At 43.9% G+C, this 21,056-nt stretch overlaps 1 protein-coding gene across 6 annotated transcripts in view; it reads right to left on the bottom strand.

Moving 5' to 3' along the window:
- Positions 1-21,056, bottom strand: part of OGDHL (oxoglutarate dehydrogenase like) — a 327,706-nt gene that overhangs the window by 124,758 nt on the left and 181,892 nt on the right. For all 6 annotated transcript variants that reach the window (XM_029609443.1, XM_029609440.1, XM_029609442.1 and 3 more), the window contains one exon: positions 9,014-9,141. In XM_029609443.1, the coding sequence (XP_029465303.1) occupies positions 9,014-9,141 (128 nt within the window). The remainder of the gene's footprint in view (positions 1-9,013; positions 9,142-21,056) is intronic.

Below are 21,056 nucleotides of genomic sequence, written 5' to 3'. Positions count from 1 at the left end.
ACTGGAGACGTTGCCGAAGCTTCAACTGTCTCTTGGTCGTAAGACTGACCGTGTCCGCCCGGGTGTCGAACTGTACCCCCAGATACTCTATGGACTGGGAAGACTGCAGACAGCTCTTGCTGAGGTTGATCACCCAGCCCAAGCTTTCCAGAAGGGCGATCACTCTGTCGGTAGTCCGCAGGCTCTCCTCTCGTGATTTCGCCCTGATCAGCCAGTCGTCTAGGTAGGGATGGACTAGAATCCCTTCCCGCCTGAGCGCCGCCGCTACCACTACCACCACCTTGGTGAATGTCCGTGGCGACGTTGCCAACTCGAAAGGCAGAGCCCGAAACTGGAAGTGGCGGCCTAGGACTTTGAAGCATAGGTAGCGCTGATGATCCGGATGGATCGGGATATGCAAGTTCGCCTCTGACAGGTCCAATGCCGTGAGGAATTCTCCTGGCTGTACTGCGGCCTTGACGGAGCGCAGAGTTTCCATGCGAAACCGCGGGACGCGTAAGTATTGATTGACGGACTTGAGGTCCAGGACGGGCCGAAAAGTACCCCCTTTCTTGGGTACCATGAAATAGATGGAATAATGACCAGAATTCACTTCCCAGGCAGGTACTGGGATGATGGCTTTCAAGGACAGGAGCCTCGCCAGCGTAGCTTCCAATGCTGCCTTCTTGTGCGTGGGACAGGAAGATTCCACAAACTTGTCCGGGGGGAGCCGATGAAAGTCCAGGTAATATCCCACCCGGATAACGGCGAGGACCCACTGGTCCGACGTAATCTCGACCCACCTGGGGTAGAAGAGGGCTAACCTGCCCCCTATGGCTTCGTCCCCCAGATGAGTCGGCGCATCCTCATTGGGAGGCGCGTCCGGGACCCGAGCCCGGGCCCGCTCCCCTCCTACGCTGCTTGGCCCGAAAGGACTGATTCCTGGCCGGAGGACGTGGCGCCTGGTAGCGACCCCTGTAAGGAACAAAGCGCTGTGAACCCCTGCCCCTGGAGGGCCTTGGAAAGGCGCGCTGGCCCCTCTGGCACCGATCTTCCGGAAATCTGGGCACTGGAGAGGCGCCCCATGCACTGGCCAGTTTGTCAAGGTTGCTGCCAAAGAGAAAGGAGCCTTTAAATGGCAATCTAGTGAGGCGTGTTTTAGAAGGCGCATCCGCCGACCATTTTCGGATCCAGAGCTGCCTCCTGGTGGCCACGGAGGATGAAATCCCTTTAGCTGTTGTGCGGACCAAGTCCAATGCCGCATCTGTAAGAAAGGAAAGAGCGGATTCCATGTCCACCGCTGGAGCGTTGTTCCGAACCTGTGACAAACAGGCACGCGTCACCACCGTGCAGCAGGTGGCGATCCGCAAAGATAAAGCTGCCACCTCAAAGGTCTGTCGCAGAATGGCGTCCAGTCGCCGGTCATGAGGCTCCCTGAGGGCTGTCCCCCCTTCCACGGGAATGGTAGTGCGTTTGACCACAGTGCTAAGCAGGGCGTCCACCTGAGGGCACGCCAGCAGCTCCTGTATAGCCGGTGCCAATGGGTACATACCCCTCAGCGCCCGACCCCCTTTGAAGGCAGCCGCTGGAGCCGCCCAGTCCAAATCGATCAGTTGTTGCGCCGCATGTAAGAAAGGAAAATGGCGGGCTGTAGGACGAAGACCTTCCAGCAGGGGGTTCTGCGCCGGGGGCACCGAAGCGCTGGGACCTGTAATATCCAATTCCGCCAGGCACCGAGACACCAGGTCGGAGAGATCCTCTTTAGGGAAGAACCGCCTCATGGTTCTATATGGCTCAGTCCCTGGCGGAAGGTCCCCCTCGTCCGGGAGCTCGGATTCGTCCGGTGAGACCTCCTGGTCCGACTGATCCGGACTGTCCAGCGGCGGGAAGTCCCGCTCGCAATACGGGCGTGATGGCCCAGGAACCGGATCTGCAGGAACCACCTCCGCAGCAGCAGGTGCCGCAGGCGCAGCCACCGCAGGCATGACAGGAACAGCCGGAACCGCCGGGCCAGGCTGGGCAGTCGTTTGCATCTGTACAAAGGCATGAATTCCCTTAAAGAGATCCACCCAGGAAATCGAAGCAGCCTCTAATCGCCGGGGTACAAGCTCCCCCGGGGTTTCCAGATTGGTCGAGACTGCCCCCTAACTCCGGGGTAGCCCCTGGGGAACTGTCCACAAACCGTGGCAGGTCCAGACCCGAGGGTCGCACGGCCACCTCACACTGGGCACATAGCGAGTCTGGCTCATCACTGCGCGCGGCCCGAAGCTGGCATGCAGAGCAGAGGCCAAGGGCTGCAATGCCCGAGGTAGGGGGCGCCGGCGCCTCAGACTCCTCTGCGTCCCGCTCCATCGAGTGATAGGTGCTTAATAACAAGAAGCGGCAGCAAGGGGCGCTGAATACAACAGGCGCTGAATAATCCTATGCGGCAGCAAAAGGCGCTTAATACAACAGGCGCTCAATAAATTTATGCGGCAGCAAAAAAGCGCTTAATACAACAGGCGCTCAATAATCCAATGCGGCAGCAAAAGACGCCCAATGTGCGGGCAATAGGCTCTCGGTCATAGTCGGGCAGCAGTATACGCTCAATATGCATTCCATAGGCTTTCAGCAATAGGTGGTCAGCAATATACGCTCAATATGCATGCAATAGGCTTTCAGCCCTAGGCGGTCAGCAATATACGCTCAATATGCATACAATAGGCTTTCAGCAATAGGCAGTCAGCAATATACGCTCAATATGCATGCAATAGGCTCTCAGCAATAGGCGGTCAGCAATATACGCTCAATATGCATGCAATAGGCTCTCAGCAATAGGCGGTCAGCAATATACGCTCAATATGCATGCAATAGGCTCTCAGCAATAGGCGGGTCAGCAATATACGCTCAATATGCATGCAATAGGCTTTCAGCAATAGGCAGTCAGCAATATACGCTCAATATGCATGCAATAGGCTTTCAGCCCTAGGCGGTCAGCAATAAACGCTCAATATGCATACAATAGGCTTTCAGCAATAGGCAGTCAGCAATATACGCTCAATATGCATGCAATAGGCTCTCAGCAATAGGCGGTCAGCAATATACGCTCAATATGCATGCAATAGGCTCTCAGCAATAGGCGGTCAGCAATATACGCTCAATATGCATGCAATAGGCTCTCAGCAATAGGCGGTCAGCAATATACGCTCAATATGCATGCAATAGGCTCTCAGCAATAGGCGGTCAGCAATATACGCTCAATATGCATTCAATAGGCTTACAGCAATAGGCGGCTAGCGGTATACGCTCAGTGGCATGCAATAGGCACACAATAAGCCAGAAACTCAAAAGGAGGAAGAAAAGCCGCGCCTATTACGGGCGCAGAGTACCTGAACCAGGCCCAAGATGGCGTCCTCCACGTCGTGCCACGCCGCCAATCCTCTGTGCTTCGGAGACCAGTAGGAAGAGCGATGCACCTTACCAGCGTCGGCGCTTCTCGGCTGGAACACAAGCGGTCTCCGGCCGCGGGGGAAGGGAGCACCTCGCCACCGCAATTGAGGATATGCACCCGCTACCTCGTCCACGCCGGGACCGAGGGCCTCGTAGGCTACACCCAAACGTCGTCCGGGGGCTATGTCACTGCCGCGGCTCGGCAGGACCGAGGACTTTCCCACCGGGGGAGCACGGTAATCACCCCGGGAGCTCGCTGGGGGAGGAACCCGAGGGTATCTACCGCAGGAGCGCGGGGCTCTAAGCCTGAATAGGCAAGAAACAACAAAGTAGAATCTGAAATGAGAAGAAGAGAAAAAAATCAAAGTAGTCTTGGAAAGCACGCTCAACTAGCGTGCAGGCACTCCAAACTGCTTTGGAGACGGAAATTACTGAGTTGCTGCGCTTCCTGTGGGGCTATATACGCCCCCGTACTGACGTCAGATCCGTCTCCAACTGCTAGCACGCGGATACTATCCCATTCGTACTGAGTCCATCTGGCTACACGCCAGGAAATGTACTTGTTCGTGTGCATAGAACTGTATACACTGCTTAGCGCCTTTACATAGAAATCCCGTGAAAATGAAGGCATTAGCTATTACCCCGCTCAATGCAAAGAGCTGTGCTGGCTTCTCTCATAATATTTTAGTGCTGGAAATTTTCCTCCTGGTCTAAGGTAACATTTCCAGCACCAGCTATAAATCGGCTTGTCAGAATTCCAGGGCCAGTGCTCTTCTTGCCCCTCCCCCCCCCAGGGCAGGTTTGAAATTGGGAAGCAGCAGCAGAAAGACAGCAGTGAGGATGAGCCCAAGGAGGGATAGCCATGTTCCCAGCTGATTTGTCCCTTCCACCTGATCTGCACTCTGAGGGTAGAAAGGTGAGTGGGGACCAGTGCTGGACTGTGCAAGCTGGAAACTAAAATCTGGTGAAAAGATTGGCTGCTCAGAGTCTCCATCTATATTCCTCATGCAGCTCCAAGCCAGCCTTGGTTTTAACTCTCCTTGCTAAAGCAAGCTGGCATGTATGAGTGCAAAATGCAGGACTACAGATATTTATTTTTATTTATTTTAAGTTTTTTGTTTTTGTTTTTTTTAAAGTTTTTCTATACCGGCATTCGCGATAAATATCGCATCATGTCGGTTTACAATTAACAAGTGGAAAGGGAACAAAAAAGGTAATAAATAACATTTTATGTGCATGTAACCCCCTCTTGGGTCGATGTCCAGAATGCACTACAGTCCCAGGGCTAGTCTTATCTTCCTGGTCCCCTAATTTTTCCTGCCACGTACACACCTTATGTTGACCACTGGGATGCCGGAGTTCCAGCAGCGGGGAGAGGAACAAGCATCCAGGTTCCTAGGTGCACGAAAAGGTGGGGATCCCTACAGTGTCTCTCCAGTCCCACAAGCTCCACTCTGTCTTTCTTTCAGTGGTACTCGCCCTGTAGACCTCAGCAGGCTTGTTCTCAGACTCGGAAAGAGTAGACAGGATGCTTGAAGTGGTGTTCAAATAAAAAGTTTACCTTGACTTAGAAGAACTTAATAAAAAAAAATTTTTTTTTAAATACAAAATAAAAATCTCTTGATACAGATGGAATGAAAACTCCAAGAAGCCCATATTCAGTCACTGTCCAAATAGCAAAGTTAGCCAGATAAACTTATCTGGCTAACAACACAGTTTTCCCAAAAACCTTTTCTTTAAAGGATAAGAAATAACTATTAAACAGCAAGCACATAACTTGGGTGTTACAACTGATAGCTGATTGACAATGAAAATCCACGTTAGTAATTTAGTCAAAAGTTCATTCCTCAAATTACATATGTTAAAAAACCTAAAACCGCTACTAGATCCGCAAGATTTCACAACAATCCTCCAGACCTTGGTATTAATTGAACTGGACTACCATAATGCTGTTCTGACTGCCTTACCAACTACAAGTAATCAGACCTTTACAAATAGTACACAATGCAGCGGCGCATTTGCTTACAGGAACCAAGATGTGCAAACATATTACTCCAACTTTAGAAGCCCTGCATTGGCTTATAGTACAACAAATAATTTACTGTAGAATAATATTCGAAATATATAAAACTTTGCAAAGTGCTTCTTCACCATGGGTCGATGCTATCCTTCACATCTATAAACCAACTCGTGCTCTTAAGATATGAAGACAAAATTCTACTAGAAATACCCTCTATCAAAGTAGCTAGGCTTGGCATTACCTGTGGAAGGGCATTCTCAGTTGCAGGACCCATTATCTGGAATGCTGTCCCAGAAAAAAATACATTTAATAGCATGCAACATGTTCAAAAAGGCATTTAAAACCTACCTATTTAAAATTGCTTATGAAGATAGGTAAAATGCTCTAATGATTTTATTTTTTTTAATATTTTTAACATTTTAACTTTTAGTATCCTGTTTAATTTTATTGTAATTACTGTTTTATTGTTTTTATTTCCTTTTTTCTTAATGACAAACATTTCAAATATGTCTCTTGATTTGTAGTTAATTTGTACTTCACTATGAACTGTGGAATATGCAGAATATAAGAGTTTTCAAATAAATAAATAAATAAATAAAATAGTCTAATTTTAGGACAGCTGTTTTGCTCGACCAAATTTAGCTGGATAACTTAAGCCTGGATTTATCAAAATGCATTAAATATCGCATGCAATAGGAAAAGGGGCGTGTTTTATGGTAATAGGCTGTTTATCTTAGCTCTTCACATAGGTATTACCGCAAACCATGATAACTTTTTCGCACTTTGTAGTAAGTACCACAATTGTTGCAATTCCTACCTACAACCACTAAGGAGGGAGAGAGAGAGAGAGAGAGAGAGACTAGCTATAGGGCCCTCATACTAGGTAGGTATATATACCTCTATAGGAGGCCCACCTAGCTACTCGAGGTGAGGTTTAGGTATTAGTGTAGGGGTTAGGGGCCACTTTGACATGCAGAGTGCAACGTACGAACAGAACAGTGCACTCTTGAGAAGTAGGGCATTACCATTAAACATTGTGTTAGCTTATATAACATAGGTAGAATAGTTCATGATAACTTCAATCACATTGCGCAAAAGTATCTTGAAATAAATGTGTTTTTAAGAGATTCCTAAAAGTCTGCTGAATACAGACTTAAAATTATATGGGTAACTCTACCTGGATAACTTCTCACTTGCCAACTAAGTAGATCAGCCCTTTTGAAAACTGGCCAAGACTAAGGGCCTGATTTTAAAAAGCATTTACATGTTTAAAATAGGGTTTTAAATGTGTAAATGTACTTTATCCATGCAAGTGGGCTTTATTTATTTATTTTATTTATTTTATTTATTTATTAGGTTTTATATTTATATATATATTTATTTATATATCTATATATTTATTTATTTATATATTTATTTATTTATTTATTAGGTTTTATAAAGCACTCTCCATCATCCACAAAAGTTTGCTAAACTCCAACCTCAATTGGATCAACCCCCCACTCCTTCCTCGTACTTCCAATAGACCCACACGCCCAGCTCTACAAGGAACACTACGTGCCCAATCCATCAAATCATTCAAACTTTCCTCCACCATAAGCAGAGCTTTCTCTCTAGCCGGCCCCACCATTTGGAACTCCTTACCGCATGATATTCGCCTGGAGACATACACACCCATTTTCAAGAAAAAACTGAAAACCTGGCTCTTTCAGCAAGCCTACCTCATGACACCCCCCATTACATAAATATCATTTGTATTGTATATTTGCGATCTACGACTATGAAAGCGGTTTGAATACGGAATACGTTATGTCCGTTATTTTGTACATTGTACTTTTTTGAAGTTATGTTTTTAGTTATCTTATATAACTTATAGTTTTTAAATCATTGTTATTGCTCTCTCCACCCATGACCCTTCCCCTACCCTTGACCCTTCCCCTGGTTTTTGTTTCTCTGGTTATATGTAAGGGCTCCACCCTATAGTTAACTGTATATTTCTGTTTTATGTAAGGGCTCCGCCTAAAAGTTCTTGTTTATTGTGAACTGATGCGATGTGCGAACGGACATCGGTATAGAAGAGACTTTAAATAAATAATAAATAAATAAATTATATACCATCACTAGGGATCCATCGTAATGGTTTACAACAAAAATAGAATGCATCACAATTAACCTAAAATAAACTTAATTCAAATCTAAAACATATCTAAAATGAAAAACCTAAAATTCCTTATTAACATCATAAAACTATCAAATACAATTCATTGTCATTCTTTAGAAAATTGCTACAATATATACCATTGAATTGTCCATAGAATTTACCCACGCAAGTGCATTTTATGCGCATAAATGGCTTTTGAAAATTGCTATTTAGTATGTTACATTTACACGCATAACTCCTTTGAAAATTCACCTGTAAGAGACTAACTTTAGCTCCCTACTTTCACTAGGCAGTTTGATTTAACAGGGGCATTCCAGGAGGTGGGTGTAGTTTGGGAAGTGTGATAGGCTTGGGCCGCCTCACCCTTTAATGCAATGGTGACCCCGGCCGAGATGGGCCACCATTGTGCAATTAAGCCCCATATTGCGGCGCGATTTTTTGTCATGCATTTGTTGCAAGTCTCACCACAATACTGCCGCCCCACCACCACGATAAAGCATCATGCTTAATATATCGCTCTAAGTTAGCTGAATATATCCTGTGAAAAAAGGATAATCCCCCCACCTTATCCCAACAGCTTCGGTTTCTCAAAGAACATCAGGTTCAGCCTCTGACTCAATTTCCTACTCTCCCCCACAAAACCTGATGAAACAATTCAGTCCCAAGACAGCAGGAAAGGCGAGCATTTGGTGGTCTTCAAAGAGCCCCAGGGTGATCTGTGTGCTTTGGGGCAAGTGTTTTGGGCCCTTTGGCCCTTTACCACAGGATTATCAGGGACCTGCATTAGCGTCCCAATGCTCCCCCAGGAAAATCACTAGACAGCCCTCAAACGCGATAAAATAACGGGAATGACTTTTTTCTAAGTCAGCTGCATTATTTTATTAACAAAGAATTGCCTGTGCATAAGCTGCCTTGCATGCATTAGGAAATTTTATGCATGCTAATGCATGCAAAGCAGCTTATTTCCATAAGGGAGGGAATACATTAAAGATGTCATGCAATAGGTCCGCAATAAGGTAATATCATGCGATAAACAGTGTTTAGCGCACAATATTGCCTTATCATGGCTTAGTAAATCTAGATCTTAAGGAATTAGAAAGTTCGCTCCTCAAGGGTTAACTTATCAGAAAGTCATTCAATGGCCAACTGGCTAAGATAACTGTTGATTCATTTTTTTCCCACAATCTAGCCAGTTAAGTTGTGGCTAAAAATTGGCCTACAGATAACCAACTAATAATTGCCAGATATTTTAGGCACTCATGGCTCCTTGAAAATTTCCCGTTTGTTTTAAGAAGGCAGAACAGAATCTAGACAAAATAAATTAATAATTATTGCCCCTCCACCACCACCTTATATTATATACCAGAATTTTGCAAGAGATGCAGATTAAATTTGAAATGCTCTAGAAGTAGTCCAGCACCTACCTACGACTCCATATTCTGACAGAGAACTGTTGCACACAGTGTAGGGGGCTTGGTTTGGCCAAAGATGGTTCATAGGAATACAGGTTCTTCTGTCCACATCTTGGTCATGGAGCACATGATGGCGATGACTATAAATATAAGAAAGAAGAAATCTTTGTAATAAGGTTCCAGGTTTTACAAAATCACTCTTTAAACCAATGGAAAATGATCATTCTTTCATCTTTATATCAAGACATGAAGCTGGCATTAAGCATCTTCAGTAAAAAATAGAATAAAATTCTGATAGGACACCTACCCCTGTGCACGCCGAGCCTATTTTGCATAGGCTCGGCGGCGCGCGCAAGCCCTGGGACGCACGTATGTCCCGGGGCTTCGAAAAAGGGGTGGTCCGGGGGCGTGGCTGGGGCATGACAGCGGTCCGGGGGCGGGGCCGAGTGCTCCGGCACAGCAGCCTGTGCCGGGGCGTGCGCAAGTTACGCCTGCCGGGGGGGGGGGACGGACGACCAAAAAAAGTTCAACATTTATATGCTCTTTAACTCATGAGATTGCCTTATCAGGGCTTAGTAAATCCAGGAGTTAGGTACCTAAATTTAGGTACTTAGGGCCAGATCTTAAAAAAATATGCGAGGGCATAGATTTGTTCGCGCAACCCGGCGCGAACAAATCTACGCCTGATTTTATAACATGCATGCGCAGCTGTGCGCATTTTATAAAATCCGGGGTCGGCGCACACAAGGGGGTGCACACTTGTGCCCCTTCCGCGCACCGAGCCCAAGGGAGCCCCGATGGCTTTCCCCGTTCCCTCCCAGGCCGCTCCGAAATCAGAGCGGCCTTGGAGGGAACTTCTTTTGCGATCCCGCCCACCCTCCCCTCCCTTCCCCTATCTAGCCCACCCCCCAGCCCTACCTAAATCCCCCCTCCCTACCTTGTTTCGGCGAGTTACGCACGCCAGCCAGCTGTTTTAAAATTAGCCCCGAGGTTGTAAATGCAAAAGCAGAAATCCTTTATACTGACTGGTGTGGTGGGAAGCCACTAATAGTCATTGAGAGTCAAGACATGTACATGGAATGATTTGCTTTGAAAATATAGCTTCTCAGTATTTCAGAACAATTTTTAAAAATTCTTTTTCTAAGAGCAATAATATGTTTGTCATTACTCATTTAAAGGCCGATATTCAAAAAACATTAAGTACCTAAATTTAGGTACCTAACACCTGGATTTACTAAGCCGTGATAAGGCAATTTCATGAGTTAAAGAGCATATAAATGCTGTTTATCATGCAATGTAACACAAGATTTCCTCCCCATGTGAAAATAAGCTGCTCTGCATGCATTAACATGCATAAAATTGCCTGATGCATGCAAAGCAGCTTATGCATAAGCAATCCTGTGTTAATAAAATAACGCAGCTTACTTTAAAAAAAAAAAAAAGTCAGACCCATTATTTTAGTGCATTTGAGGAAGCTGTAGGTATTTTCCCACTGGCACATCGGGATGCTAATGCGGGTCCCCGATGGTCCCATGGGAAAATTATAGGGTCTGAGGCATAAAACTACACTCCCCAAGAGCCACAATTGAGCTCTTTCCACCTATTTATTTATTTAACTGCTTTTCTATACCGACATTAAAATACACATCATATCGGTTTACATTTTAACATAAAAAAGGTGGAAAATTACAATAAACAGGGAAAGGGGGAACGGGACAACTGATAAATACAAAGGAAGCACAGAGAGGCGAAATTTAGCAAAATGAAAAATGAAAACTAAAGAGAATACAGTATGCAAAATGTAAAACATATCTACAAATATACAAGCAGTAGTATGTGGCTACATGGAATCATCAGTGCCTAAGGTGGCACTGGCCCCCGTGAAATTAAAAAAAAAGAATGAGGTCAACCACTCACTTCCACACCCCTCCCCTTAAATCACAAAAATGGCCTCTTAGCCAGCCCATCTTTCCCCCCTATCCAAAAAAAGTAAAATCCCAGGGTCTAGTGGTTCCCCACCCCAACCCAACCCAGAAAAGGTAGCAGGTTGGTCCGGGGGAGTAGTCAAACTCCCACTCCCACCCTCGCGTACCTCAAAACTAAGTCATTGGGGTTCAGTGGGGGCCTGGAGCAACTCCTAGCTCCAAGCCCATAGATGCCATTTTTCAAAATAGCGTTGACTTGACCTTGCCCCACTGCCACATGGTTGGCCTCATTATTTTTTTTTTTTAATTTTATGGGGGGCAGTGCCACCTCAGAAGGTGACAGGGGTTGCCTTGACTCCTGGGGTCATTTGAGGCATTTGGAGAGGGTTAGGAATGTTTGAGCTTCGGACCCTTTAAAGAATGGCAGCCCCAGCTGAGTTGGGTTGACATCATGTGGTACTTGTGATTTTTTGTCACAAGTTTGTGCTGTGATAAAAAATATCATGCCATGGTACTGCCATGATAGTTTGTCGGGGAGGACCCGCATTATCACGCGGATACTTCTCCATGATATTTTGTCCCTCTCACGATAAACTATCGTGGCTTAGTAAATTTCCCTATAAGTTTGGTACTTACTGTCAGCTGAACATAGGTCCCTAAGTTTCTCCTGAAAATTCTCATAAATTGAGATCAATAAATCTTTATTGCTATTCATTTGCCTATATTTAAACTCTTAAGTTAGGTGTCTAATGTTGAAAATAAATGCTAAGCAATTAATTTGGTTTCATAAGAAACATAAGAATTGTCATCCTGGGCAGAGCAAAAGTCCATCAAGCCCAGCCTCCTGTTTCTGACAGTGGTCGATCCAGGTCACAAGTACCTGGCAGGATCCCAAAGAATTGATCTAATCCTTCTTGCTCCTAACCAGGAATTAGCAGTGGCTTTCCCAAGTCTACACGATTAACAATGATTTATGAACTCCCCATCCCCCACCCAAAAAAAGCAGATAAATCTTCATGAGGCCTGTATTTTAAAAATTATTTCACACCAAAGCTGGAAGAAAAGACCTTAGAATTGAGCCTAAATCGCTGACACTTGAATAGAACTCAACAATTCGATCACAGTTCAAAAAAACTCCTGTTGAACCCTTTAATCATTTTTTATAATATTCAAATATTTATTTTCTTTATATTTTTTTTCTTTTTTTTTCTTAAAAATGTAATGAATCAAAATGAACTTAAGTCCAAATCCTTAGCCACAAAATTGAGATGTCTTGTTATGCCTAAATTATTTTACTCTTAGAGAAAAGCTTTCATACAAAAAAATCAATAGAATGCCAAAAAGACCATACGGCCTATCTAGTCCGCCCATTCACACAAACTATTCAGCTTTTCATTCCCTACCACTCCCTCAGCAACCTTTTGTGTTTATCCCATGCTTTATTGAATTCAGATACTGTCCTGGTCTCTACCATCCACATGGGGAAGCTACTGCATGAATTCACTACCCTCCAGATAAAGAAATATTTCCTTACATTACTCCTGAGTCTACTCCCTTTCACCCTCATCTCATTCTATGGCCTTCTTTCTTTTAAAAGAGGCCCACCTTCTGTGCATGGAAACCTTGGAAGTACTTAAACATCTCTATCATATTTCCTCTATCCCAACTTTCCTCAAGGGTATACATGTTTAGATCTTTAAGTCTGTCCTTACATGCTTTAGAACAAAGATCACTGACCATTTTAATAGCCACCCTCTGGACCAACTCCACCCTATTTATATGCTTTTGAAGATGCAGTCTCCAGAACTACACACAGTATTCCAAATGAGATCTCACCAGGGACTTATACATGAACAATATCACCTCCTTTATTCAGCTGAACATTCCTATCCCTACAGAGCTGGTGCAAGGGGATTAGGCACTCTAGGCACCTTCTGTCTTGCACCCCCCCCCCCTGTTGCACCAACAACCCCCACCCCACCCCCAGTTGCAGCCTCGGCTCCTACCTCTCGCGAGCAGCCCCACATGGCTCGCGAGGGCGGTGGCGGCAAAGAGTAGTTGAGATTCGAATCCCCACTCCTCTTTGCCGCCGCCGTTTGCATCCCCTGATGGTCGGTGCCCTAGGCCCAGACCTAGCTTCCTAATGCTTCCACCGGCCCTGTCTCCCTATATAGTCAAGCATTCTTGAGTTTTTTGCTGTCACCTTATCCACCTGTTTGGCCACCTTAATCCCATTATACTTCCTTGTTTAGAATTTCACCATACTGTACATCTCTCTTTTGGGTTTTTGCAGCCCAAATACATGACTACATTTTTTTAGAATTAAATTTTAGCTGCCAGTCTCTAGACCATTCCTTGAGCTTTGCTAGATTCCTCCTAATACTTTCTACATCTTCCTGGCTGTCTACCTTGCTGCAGATTTTAGTATCATCCACAAAAACGACAAACCTTTCCTGACAATCCTTCCATAATGTTACTCAAAAAAATGTTGAAAAGAACCAGTCCAAGGACTGATCCCTGTGGCACACTGCTACTAATGCCCCTCTCCTGAGAGTGAACTCCATTTACTACTATCCTTTGACGCCTCCCATTCAGCCAGTTTCTATTCCAGTCAGTCATTTTAGGGCCCGTACCAAAGATGCTCAATTTATTTATAAGTCACCTATGTGGCACTGTGTCAAAGAGCTTTCTGGAATCCAAGTACATTACATCTAGCGCTCTCCTCTGATCCAACTCTCTGGTCCCCCAATCTAAGAAATTAATCAGATTCATCCAACAAGTACTATTTCTTATAAAACCATGCTACCTTTGGATCTTGCAATCCATTGGATTCCAGAAACTGCATTATCCTATATTTTAGCAATGATTCCATTAATTTGCATACCATGGAAGTCAGACTAACCACATGTAGTTCCCAGCATCCTCCTTATTTCCACTTTTGTGAATAGGAATCAAATCTTTCTGTCTCCAGTCCTCCGGAACTACTCCTGACTGTAAAGAAGCCTTCAGAATTTCTCTAAGTTATCTTAATACCCTCAGATGCATCCCATCTGGCCACATCACTTTATCTTCTTTAAGTTTAGCTAACTCACAAACATACTTTTCTGAAAACAGATTGAGGTTACCTCTCTTCCAATCTTATTTATGTTTATTATATGTGGTTCTGATCCTGGCCCGTCCACAGTAAACACTGAACAGAAATATTTGTTAAACAATTTTGCTTTTTCCTCATCAGCCTCTACATATTCCTCCCCTCTACCTCTGGGCCTCGCAATGCCACTTTATTTATTTTTATTTTATTTATTTAACTTTTTTATATACCAACATTCAAGACGGTGGTCCCATCATGCTGGTTCACAAGAAACAGGGGTGTAATTATAATAAACTTTACCATTTAAACATTTAAACAATTACCATTTAAACAATAGTGCAGAAAAGCAGTTACATATAACAAGGAAAACAATAACTTGGAATGAGAAGGGAAATGAAGATCAGATAGTTATATATAAGTATAAATAACATTGTAAGAGGTGGCTATTAACGCTAATGCTAGCGGAGCGTGTTGAAAGAAGGAAGATGGAATTGGAGTTAGGAAAGGCCTGCGTGAACAGCCACGTCTTGAGTCTTTTCTTGAATGTTGAGATGTTGGGTTCCATTCTAAGATCCGGGGGAATGGAGTTCCATAATGTTGGACCGGCTGTGGAGAATGCCCGATCTCTGAGCGTGATGTGTCTGGTAGTCTTGGCTGGAGGTACTTGAAGTGATCCTTTGTAAGCATCTCTTTTCGGTCTTGTGGAATGGTGTAATTGGAGGGGGATATGTAGATCGATTGGGGCTAATTGATGGATGTTTTTGAAAATGGTGAGAATGGCCTTGTAGATTATTCTGAAGTGGATGGGCAGCCAATGGAGGTCCATCAAGATAGGTGTTATGTGTTCTCTTCTCCTGGTGTTGGTGAGTATACGGGCGGAGGCGTTTTGGACCATTTGTAATGGTTTGGTGTGTGATGAAGGGAGACCAAGCATGATGGTGTTACAATAGTCCAGCTTTGCGAAAATGATTGATTGTAGGATTGTTCTGAAGTCATGTGTGTGGAAGAGGGGTCGTATTCTTTTCAGCACTTGGAGCTTATAAAAGCAGTCTCTGGTGGTTTTGTTGATGTTAGCTTTCAGGTTTAGGTGATTGTCAATTTGAACTCCTAGATCTCTCACTTGTGTGGTGTTTGGTACGGTGGGATGGGTGTATGAGATGGAGCTGTTTTCTGGTGTGATGAGTAGAAGTTCTGTTTTTGATGAATTTAGTATCAGGTTGAGACTTGTAAGAAGTTGTTTGATATTTTGGAGGCAGGATTCCCAGTGCAACAGTGTTTTAGCGAGCGACTCCTCGATGGGGATCAGGACCTGAATATCGTCAGCGTAGAGAAAATGTTTGAGATTGAGGTCAGTGAGAAGTTTACATAAGGGTAATAGATAAATGTTAAACAAGGTAGGAGACAGGGATGAGCCCTGAGGGACTCCTACTGATGCGGGGTGTATAGAGGATTCTTTATTATGAATCTTAACCTTATAACCTCTGTTGCTGAGGAAGGTTCTGAACCATGATAGGGCAGTGCCTGAGATACCTATGGCTGATAATTGGTTGACGAGAAGGGAGTGATTGACCGTGTCAAATGCAGACGATAGGTCGAGTAGTATCAGAAGGAAGGCTTGTCCTTTGTCTAATCCTAGGATGATGTGGTCAGTCATAGAGATGAGGAGGGCTTCCGTGCTTAAGGTTTTACGAAATCCGTATTGTGATGGAAATAGAAGGTTGTTGTCTTCAATGTGGTTTGAGAGTCGTGAGTTTACCAATTTTTCCATTATCTTGGCTATGAATGGGAGGTTAGCTATCGGTCTAAAATTATTAGGATCGTTTGGGTCGAGATTTGGTTTTTTGAGAAGGGGTTTGAGTGAGGCAAGTTTGAGGTTGTCCGGGTAGAATCCTTGTGTGAGGGAGCAATTTATGATGTCTGCCAGGGTTTTGGAGATGGATTCTGGAATTGCTAGTAGTAGTTTGGCTGGGATGTGATCCGAGGGATGAGAAGATGGTTTCATTTTCCTTAGAATTCCTTGGATCTCGGCGGATGAAGTTGTGTCAAGTTCTTCTAACCGAGTGTAGTTGATTGAAGGTTGAGGAGTGGTTAGTGGAACAGTGGGGTTCGTGGGGAGCTGCGATAGGAGAGTATTGATTTTGTTATTGAAGAATAGAGCTAATTCTTCTGCTTTTGATTGAGCTTGGTCATGTGTAATCTCTGGTTGGTTTACTTGTGTGAGGTTGGCTACATAGCTGAAGAGGGCTTTGGCATCGAAAACAAGGTCGTGTATCTTCGAGGCGTAGTAGTCCCTCTTGGATCTTAGGGTGCTTGATTTGTATTGATGCAGAGATGATTTGTAGATTGAAACTTTTGCATTTCTTCCAATCACTTACATAACTAATAAAAGTCTTATCCCCACTGTTTTACCATATTTGCTATTTTTTCTTTTGTTTCCATCTCTGCATTCCTGACTACTTTCCCAGCTTCTCTTAGCTTTTCTAGTTATTGTCATCTATCTTCCTCTCTCTGTGATCTCATGCAGTTTAGGAATGCTAACCTTTATTCCTTACTTTTTCAACTACTTCTTTAGAAAATCATAGCAGCCTCTTTCTTTTTACCTTTATTTACTTCCCTAACAAAAAAAGTAGTTGCCCTTATATCAGCTTCTTTTAATTCTGCCCACTGCCTTCCACTTTCCCTATATTTTTCCATCAAGCTGACTCCTTGAGATACTCCCCCATTGAACAAAGTTTTCCTGAAGTCTAGGACCCCTCCTTTTGAATGAATCTTCATCAATTGTGCTCTAATACTGAACCATACCATTACCTGTGCTCTAATACTGAACCACTATCAGTGTTTCTGATGTTGTAGAGGATGATCATCTGGGATTACTGTATCCTAGATGATCATCCACCACAACATCAGAAACACTGCCCCCATTGGTAAGCATCTATGCTCTAATACTGAACCACATTATCATGTATGTTCTAATATTGAACCACAACCATCAGTGTTTCTGATGTTGTAGTGGATGATCATCTGGGATCACTGATAAGCACCAGTTCCACTATTGCCCTCTTCCATTGCCAGTTGACAGAACAGTTCTCCTGGCAGAGAATCCAGGATCTCCCTGTTTCTACAGGGTGGCCCATGGAAAAGTAGCCCGCCTCCAATACCAGTGCCACGCAGGCAGGCTACATTTCCATGGGCCACCCTGTAGAATACACTGCAGCCAGATGTCCCAAACAACATCTGGTAGACTGAATCACGTTGCAATAGCTCTCTCCCTTTCATAGCAATTTTATGAATATCTTCCATTAAGTCTCCATCCATTTCTTCTGCCTGTGAAGGAGATTTGTATATTACACTAAAATAAAAAGATATTCCATTGCCTCCTTCTAGATTAATCCAAAGTGCTGCCTCCTTATTTCGTAAGCCCTGCAGTTCTGTTTCTTTAATATTATTTTTTATATATAATGCTACTCCTCCTCCTTTTCTTCCTACCCTATCCTTCCTGAATAGATTGTAGCCAAGTATAACTATATCCCAGTCAAGGTTTTCCATGTATCATATGTCTGTGACGAACAGTGCATTCAAGTCATTGCTTCCATGATTACCTCTAGATCCAAGCCTTTATTTCCCATTCTATGTGCATTAGTGTACACAGAGTTCCAGATGTGTTTTCACAACATCCTCTGGCAACCAATTCCAGAGTTTAACTGTGCTCTGAATGAAAAAATACTTTCTCTGATTTGTTTTTAAATTTTAATTTTATAGATCTCTATTATATCTTTTTTCAGCAATCTCTTCTCCAGGTTGAAGAAACTTAAACTTTTAGGCCTTTCCTTATAGGGGAGCCGTTCCATCCCCTTTATCATTTTGGTTGCCCTTCTCTGTACCTTTTCGAGTTCTTCTTTATCTTTTTTGAGATAGGGTGACCAGAACTGCATACAATACTCAAGGTGAGGTTGCACCAAATCAATATAGAAGCAATATGATATCCTCTGATTTTTAGCTCCTTTCGTAACAATGACTAACATTCTATTTACGGTTTGTTTGTTTTTTAACAGCTGCCACATACTGGGCCAAGGATTTCAAAGTATTTTCTACAATGATTCCATTTACCTAGTTGATTACACATAATATAGAATCCAAAATCGTGTATATATATAATTTGGATTATTCTTCTCCATATGCATCACTTTGAATTTGTCCACATTAAATTTCATCTGCATTTAGATGCCCAATACCCCAATTTCACAAGATCTTCTTGCAATTCCTCACAATTGGCTCAAGATCTAACAAATTTGAATAATTCTGGGTGATGTGCAAATATGATCACCTCACTCATCACTCCCTTTTCCAGATCATTTTTAACTAGATTAAAAAACACCAGTCCCAGTACAGATCATGTCCTAACTTCACCACTGAAGCCAACCACTTTTTAGACTCCTAAATAAAAGAAACTAGTAAAACTAGGAGTCTAAATTTGGGAACTCAGCCCTAGTAAGTTTTCAAAAAGGCCAATTTAGAAGCCTAACTCCAAAGGTTAGGAGCCTAAACCCTTTGAAAATCAGCCTCTTACTGTTTATTAACACTGGTTAATTAACTACCCTATAGCCCTCAACTCTATCAGAATATTAACTACCAGAAATTGCTCCCTTGAATCATTAATTTAAAGAAATAATAGCATAGACCAGTATGGCTGTCCACTGGCCAAACCCAACTTACTCTGGCATGCAGTTCCAACAAGATCTCCTTAGACTATCGCTGGCAACCCATGAATATGGATATAGTTATTCAAAGTGCAACCTCCCCATCAGGGGCCGTTAGCAGGTTCATCCCATTAGTCATGCTCGTATTCTACTATGACAGTTGCTTACTTTCAACATTTATTTAACCTACTAAGTGTTTCTAAAGGGCCAAGCAAGCTTTAAGCCAGTAGTTTCCCCAGCCCCCTTCTTTTACAACTCTCAGTAGCTTCATTAATCAGCATTAAAGTGGGGCACCAAAGCATATTATCAAAACAAAGTTGACTGAAGCAATTACTGTACTCCATTAACTCCCTGAGTAATGACTAAGACTAACTGACTGAATCACACCAATATGTTTATAGCTCCACAAGCACTAAAGCAAAGTGAACTATTACACTGATAATAGCTATTATGTATATTATGTGATCTACAGCTGCCAAATCTGGACAAATTAAAGACTAGATTTCTCTAGTCCGCTCTTGTAATATAGCTTAGAAAAGCAGCTTTTGTAAATCTATGTAAAATTAAAACAGCATAAATTAAAGACAGATGGATTTTTAAAGGGCTACTACCCTGGTTCCTCTCTAAAACGTGAGTTTTAAGAGTTAAGCATGTGTTATGGTGAGGTGCTGTTTTGATATGGAAACTGATTGTATAATGGCTATTCAGTGGAGATGGAAGCAAAAAGCAGAGACAGAGTTAAAGTAGAAATTAAAATTTAACAAAATTCATTATGCTTCAGACAGAAACCTCTGAAGAAAAGTGTTTACATACCCCATTTCCCTTCCTTGTTGAGAGCCCCTAAAATTATGCAGTGAAGCTTTTTAAACAAGCGAAAATCCAAGGACTAGTTCAGTTTTGACAGAGTCAAGGGCTAAACGTAGAGCGCCGTAACATCCACTAATTCACAGCTCTCCCAGCATATGACTCTAGCAAGAAAAGTCACTAAACTAAACCAGGGGTCAGCAACATTTTTATGGCTGAGTATCACAAAAACCCCAATCTCTTTCAGACATGTTGGCATGCCAAAGGTATGTGGTGATGACGAGGAAGACCTGGGGTGTGGAATGTCTCCTTCAGGTGGTCCCTCTACTTCCTACCATGGGGATGGGGTTCACTATGATGGAATCCTGCTGCAGTGCCATCCGCCTCCAGCAACCACCCACCCAACTCGAACTTCCATTTCCTCTCTCTCTTACAGCAGCATCTGTAGCAGAAACAGTGAGCACAGGTCTAAGCCCCACTCTGGGAGACTCATGGGCAAATACTCTCTTGCTTGCTGATGGCATGTATGTAAGAAGCTGCCAACCCCTGAACTTGACCTTCTTCAGGTTAATGCTGCATCCCTGCTCTAACAGCTGCTCGGAAAAGCTCTGTGAGTTGGTTATTCCATTTTCACCAAGCAGAAACTGTGTGTAAAAAAAAAATCATGATTAGAACCGTTATGACGGGAGGATGTACGCCCAGCAGGTACTCATAGTTCTTTTTAAAAATGACCTCTCTCTGGTTGTTATGGAGAACTGGGAAGGCAAAAGCTTGAACAGTGCTGTTGGAAAGAAAGTGAGGCACTGTTCTGGCAAGTACTGCAATTTTCTGGCTTTTCATGCTCCTGCAGCATTAGGCAGATGAAGATTACAGTTATGAGATGAATAAGACTAAAAGAATTTGATTCATTAAGGGGTAGATTTTACAAATTTGCACACACGCGTACTTTTGTTCGCGCACCAGGCGCAAACAAGAGTACGCGGGATTTTAATAGATACGTGCGTAGCCGCGCGTATCTGTTAAAATCCGGGATCAGCACGCACAAGGCTGTGCAAAATCGGCAGCCTGCCTCCGTTCCCTCCACCCCCCCGCACCTTCCCCTCCCTTCCCCTACCTAACCCACCCCCCCAGCCCTACCTAAAACCCCCCTACCTTTGTTGCACAAGTTACGCCTGCCCGAGGCAGGCGTAACTTGCGCACGCCAGGCCGGCCGCCGGCGCACAATTCCCAGGCCCGAGAGCCATTTCGGAGGCCTCGGCCACACCTCCGAAACACCCCGGGCCGGAACCACGCCCGCGGTCCCGCCCCCAAATGACGCGCTGCCGCAACACACCCTCCCAGGAAAGTCCTGGGACTTACGCGCGTCCCGGGGCTTGCACGCGCCGCCGAGCCTACTCAACAAAGGCTCGGCGTGCGCAGGGGGAACTTCGGGCAGGTTTTCGGGGGGTATGCGCTTATCTTACGCGCGTACCCCTTTGAAAATCTGGCCCTAACTGAACTACATTTTGAATGATAGCTGCAGTTGCAGTAACGGTATA

Source organism: Rhinatrema bivittatum, chromosome 7, assembly GCF_901001135.1.
Source record: "Rhinatrema bivittatum chromosome 7, aRhiBiv1.1, whole genome shotgun sequence".
Taxonomy (NCBI): domain Eukaryota; kingdom Metazoa; phylum Chordata; class Amphibia; order Gymnophiona; family Rhinatrematidae; genus Rhinatrema; species Rhinatrema bivittatum.
This window is presented reverse-complemented; position numbering and strand designations above follow the sequence as displayed.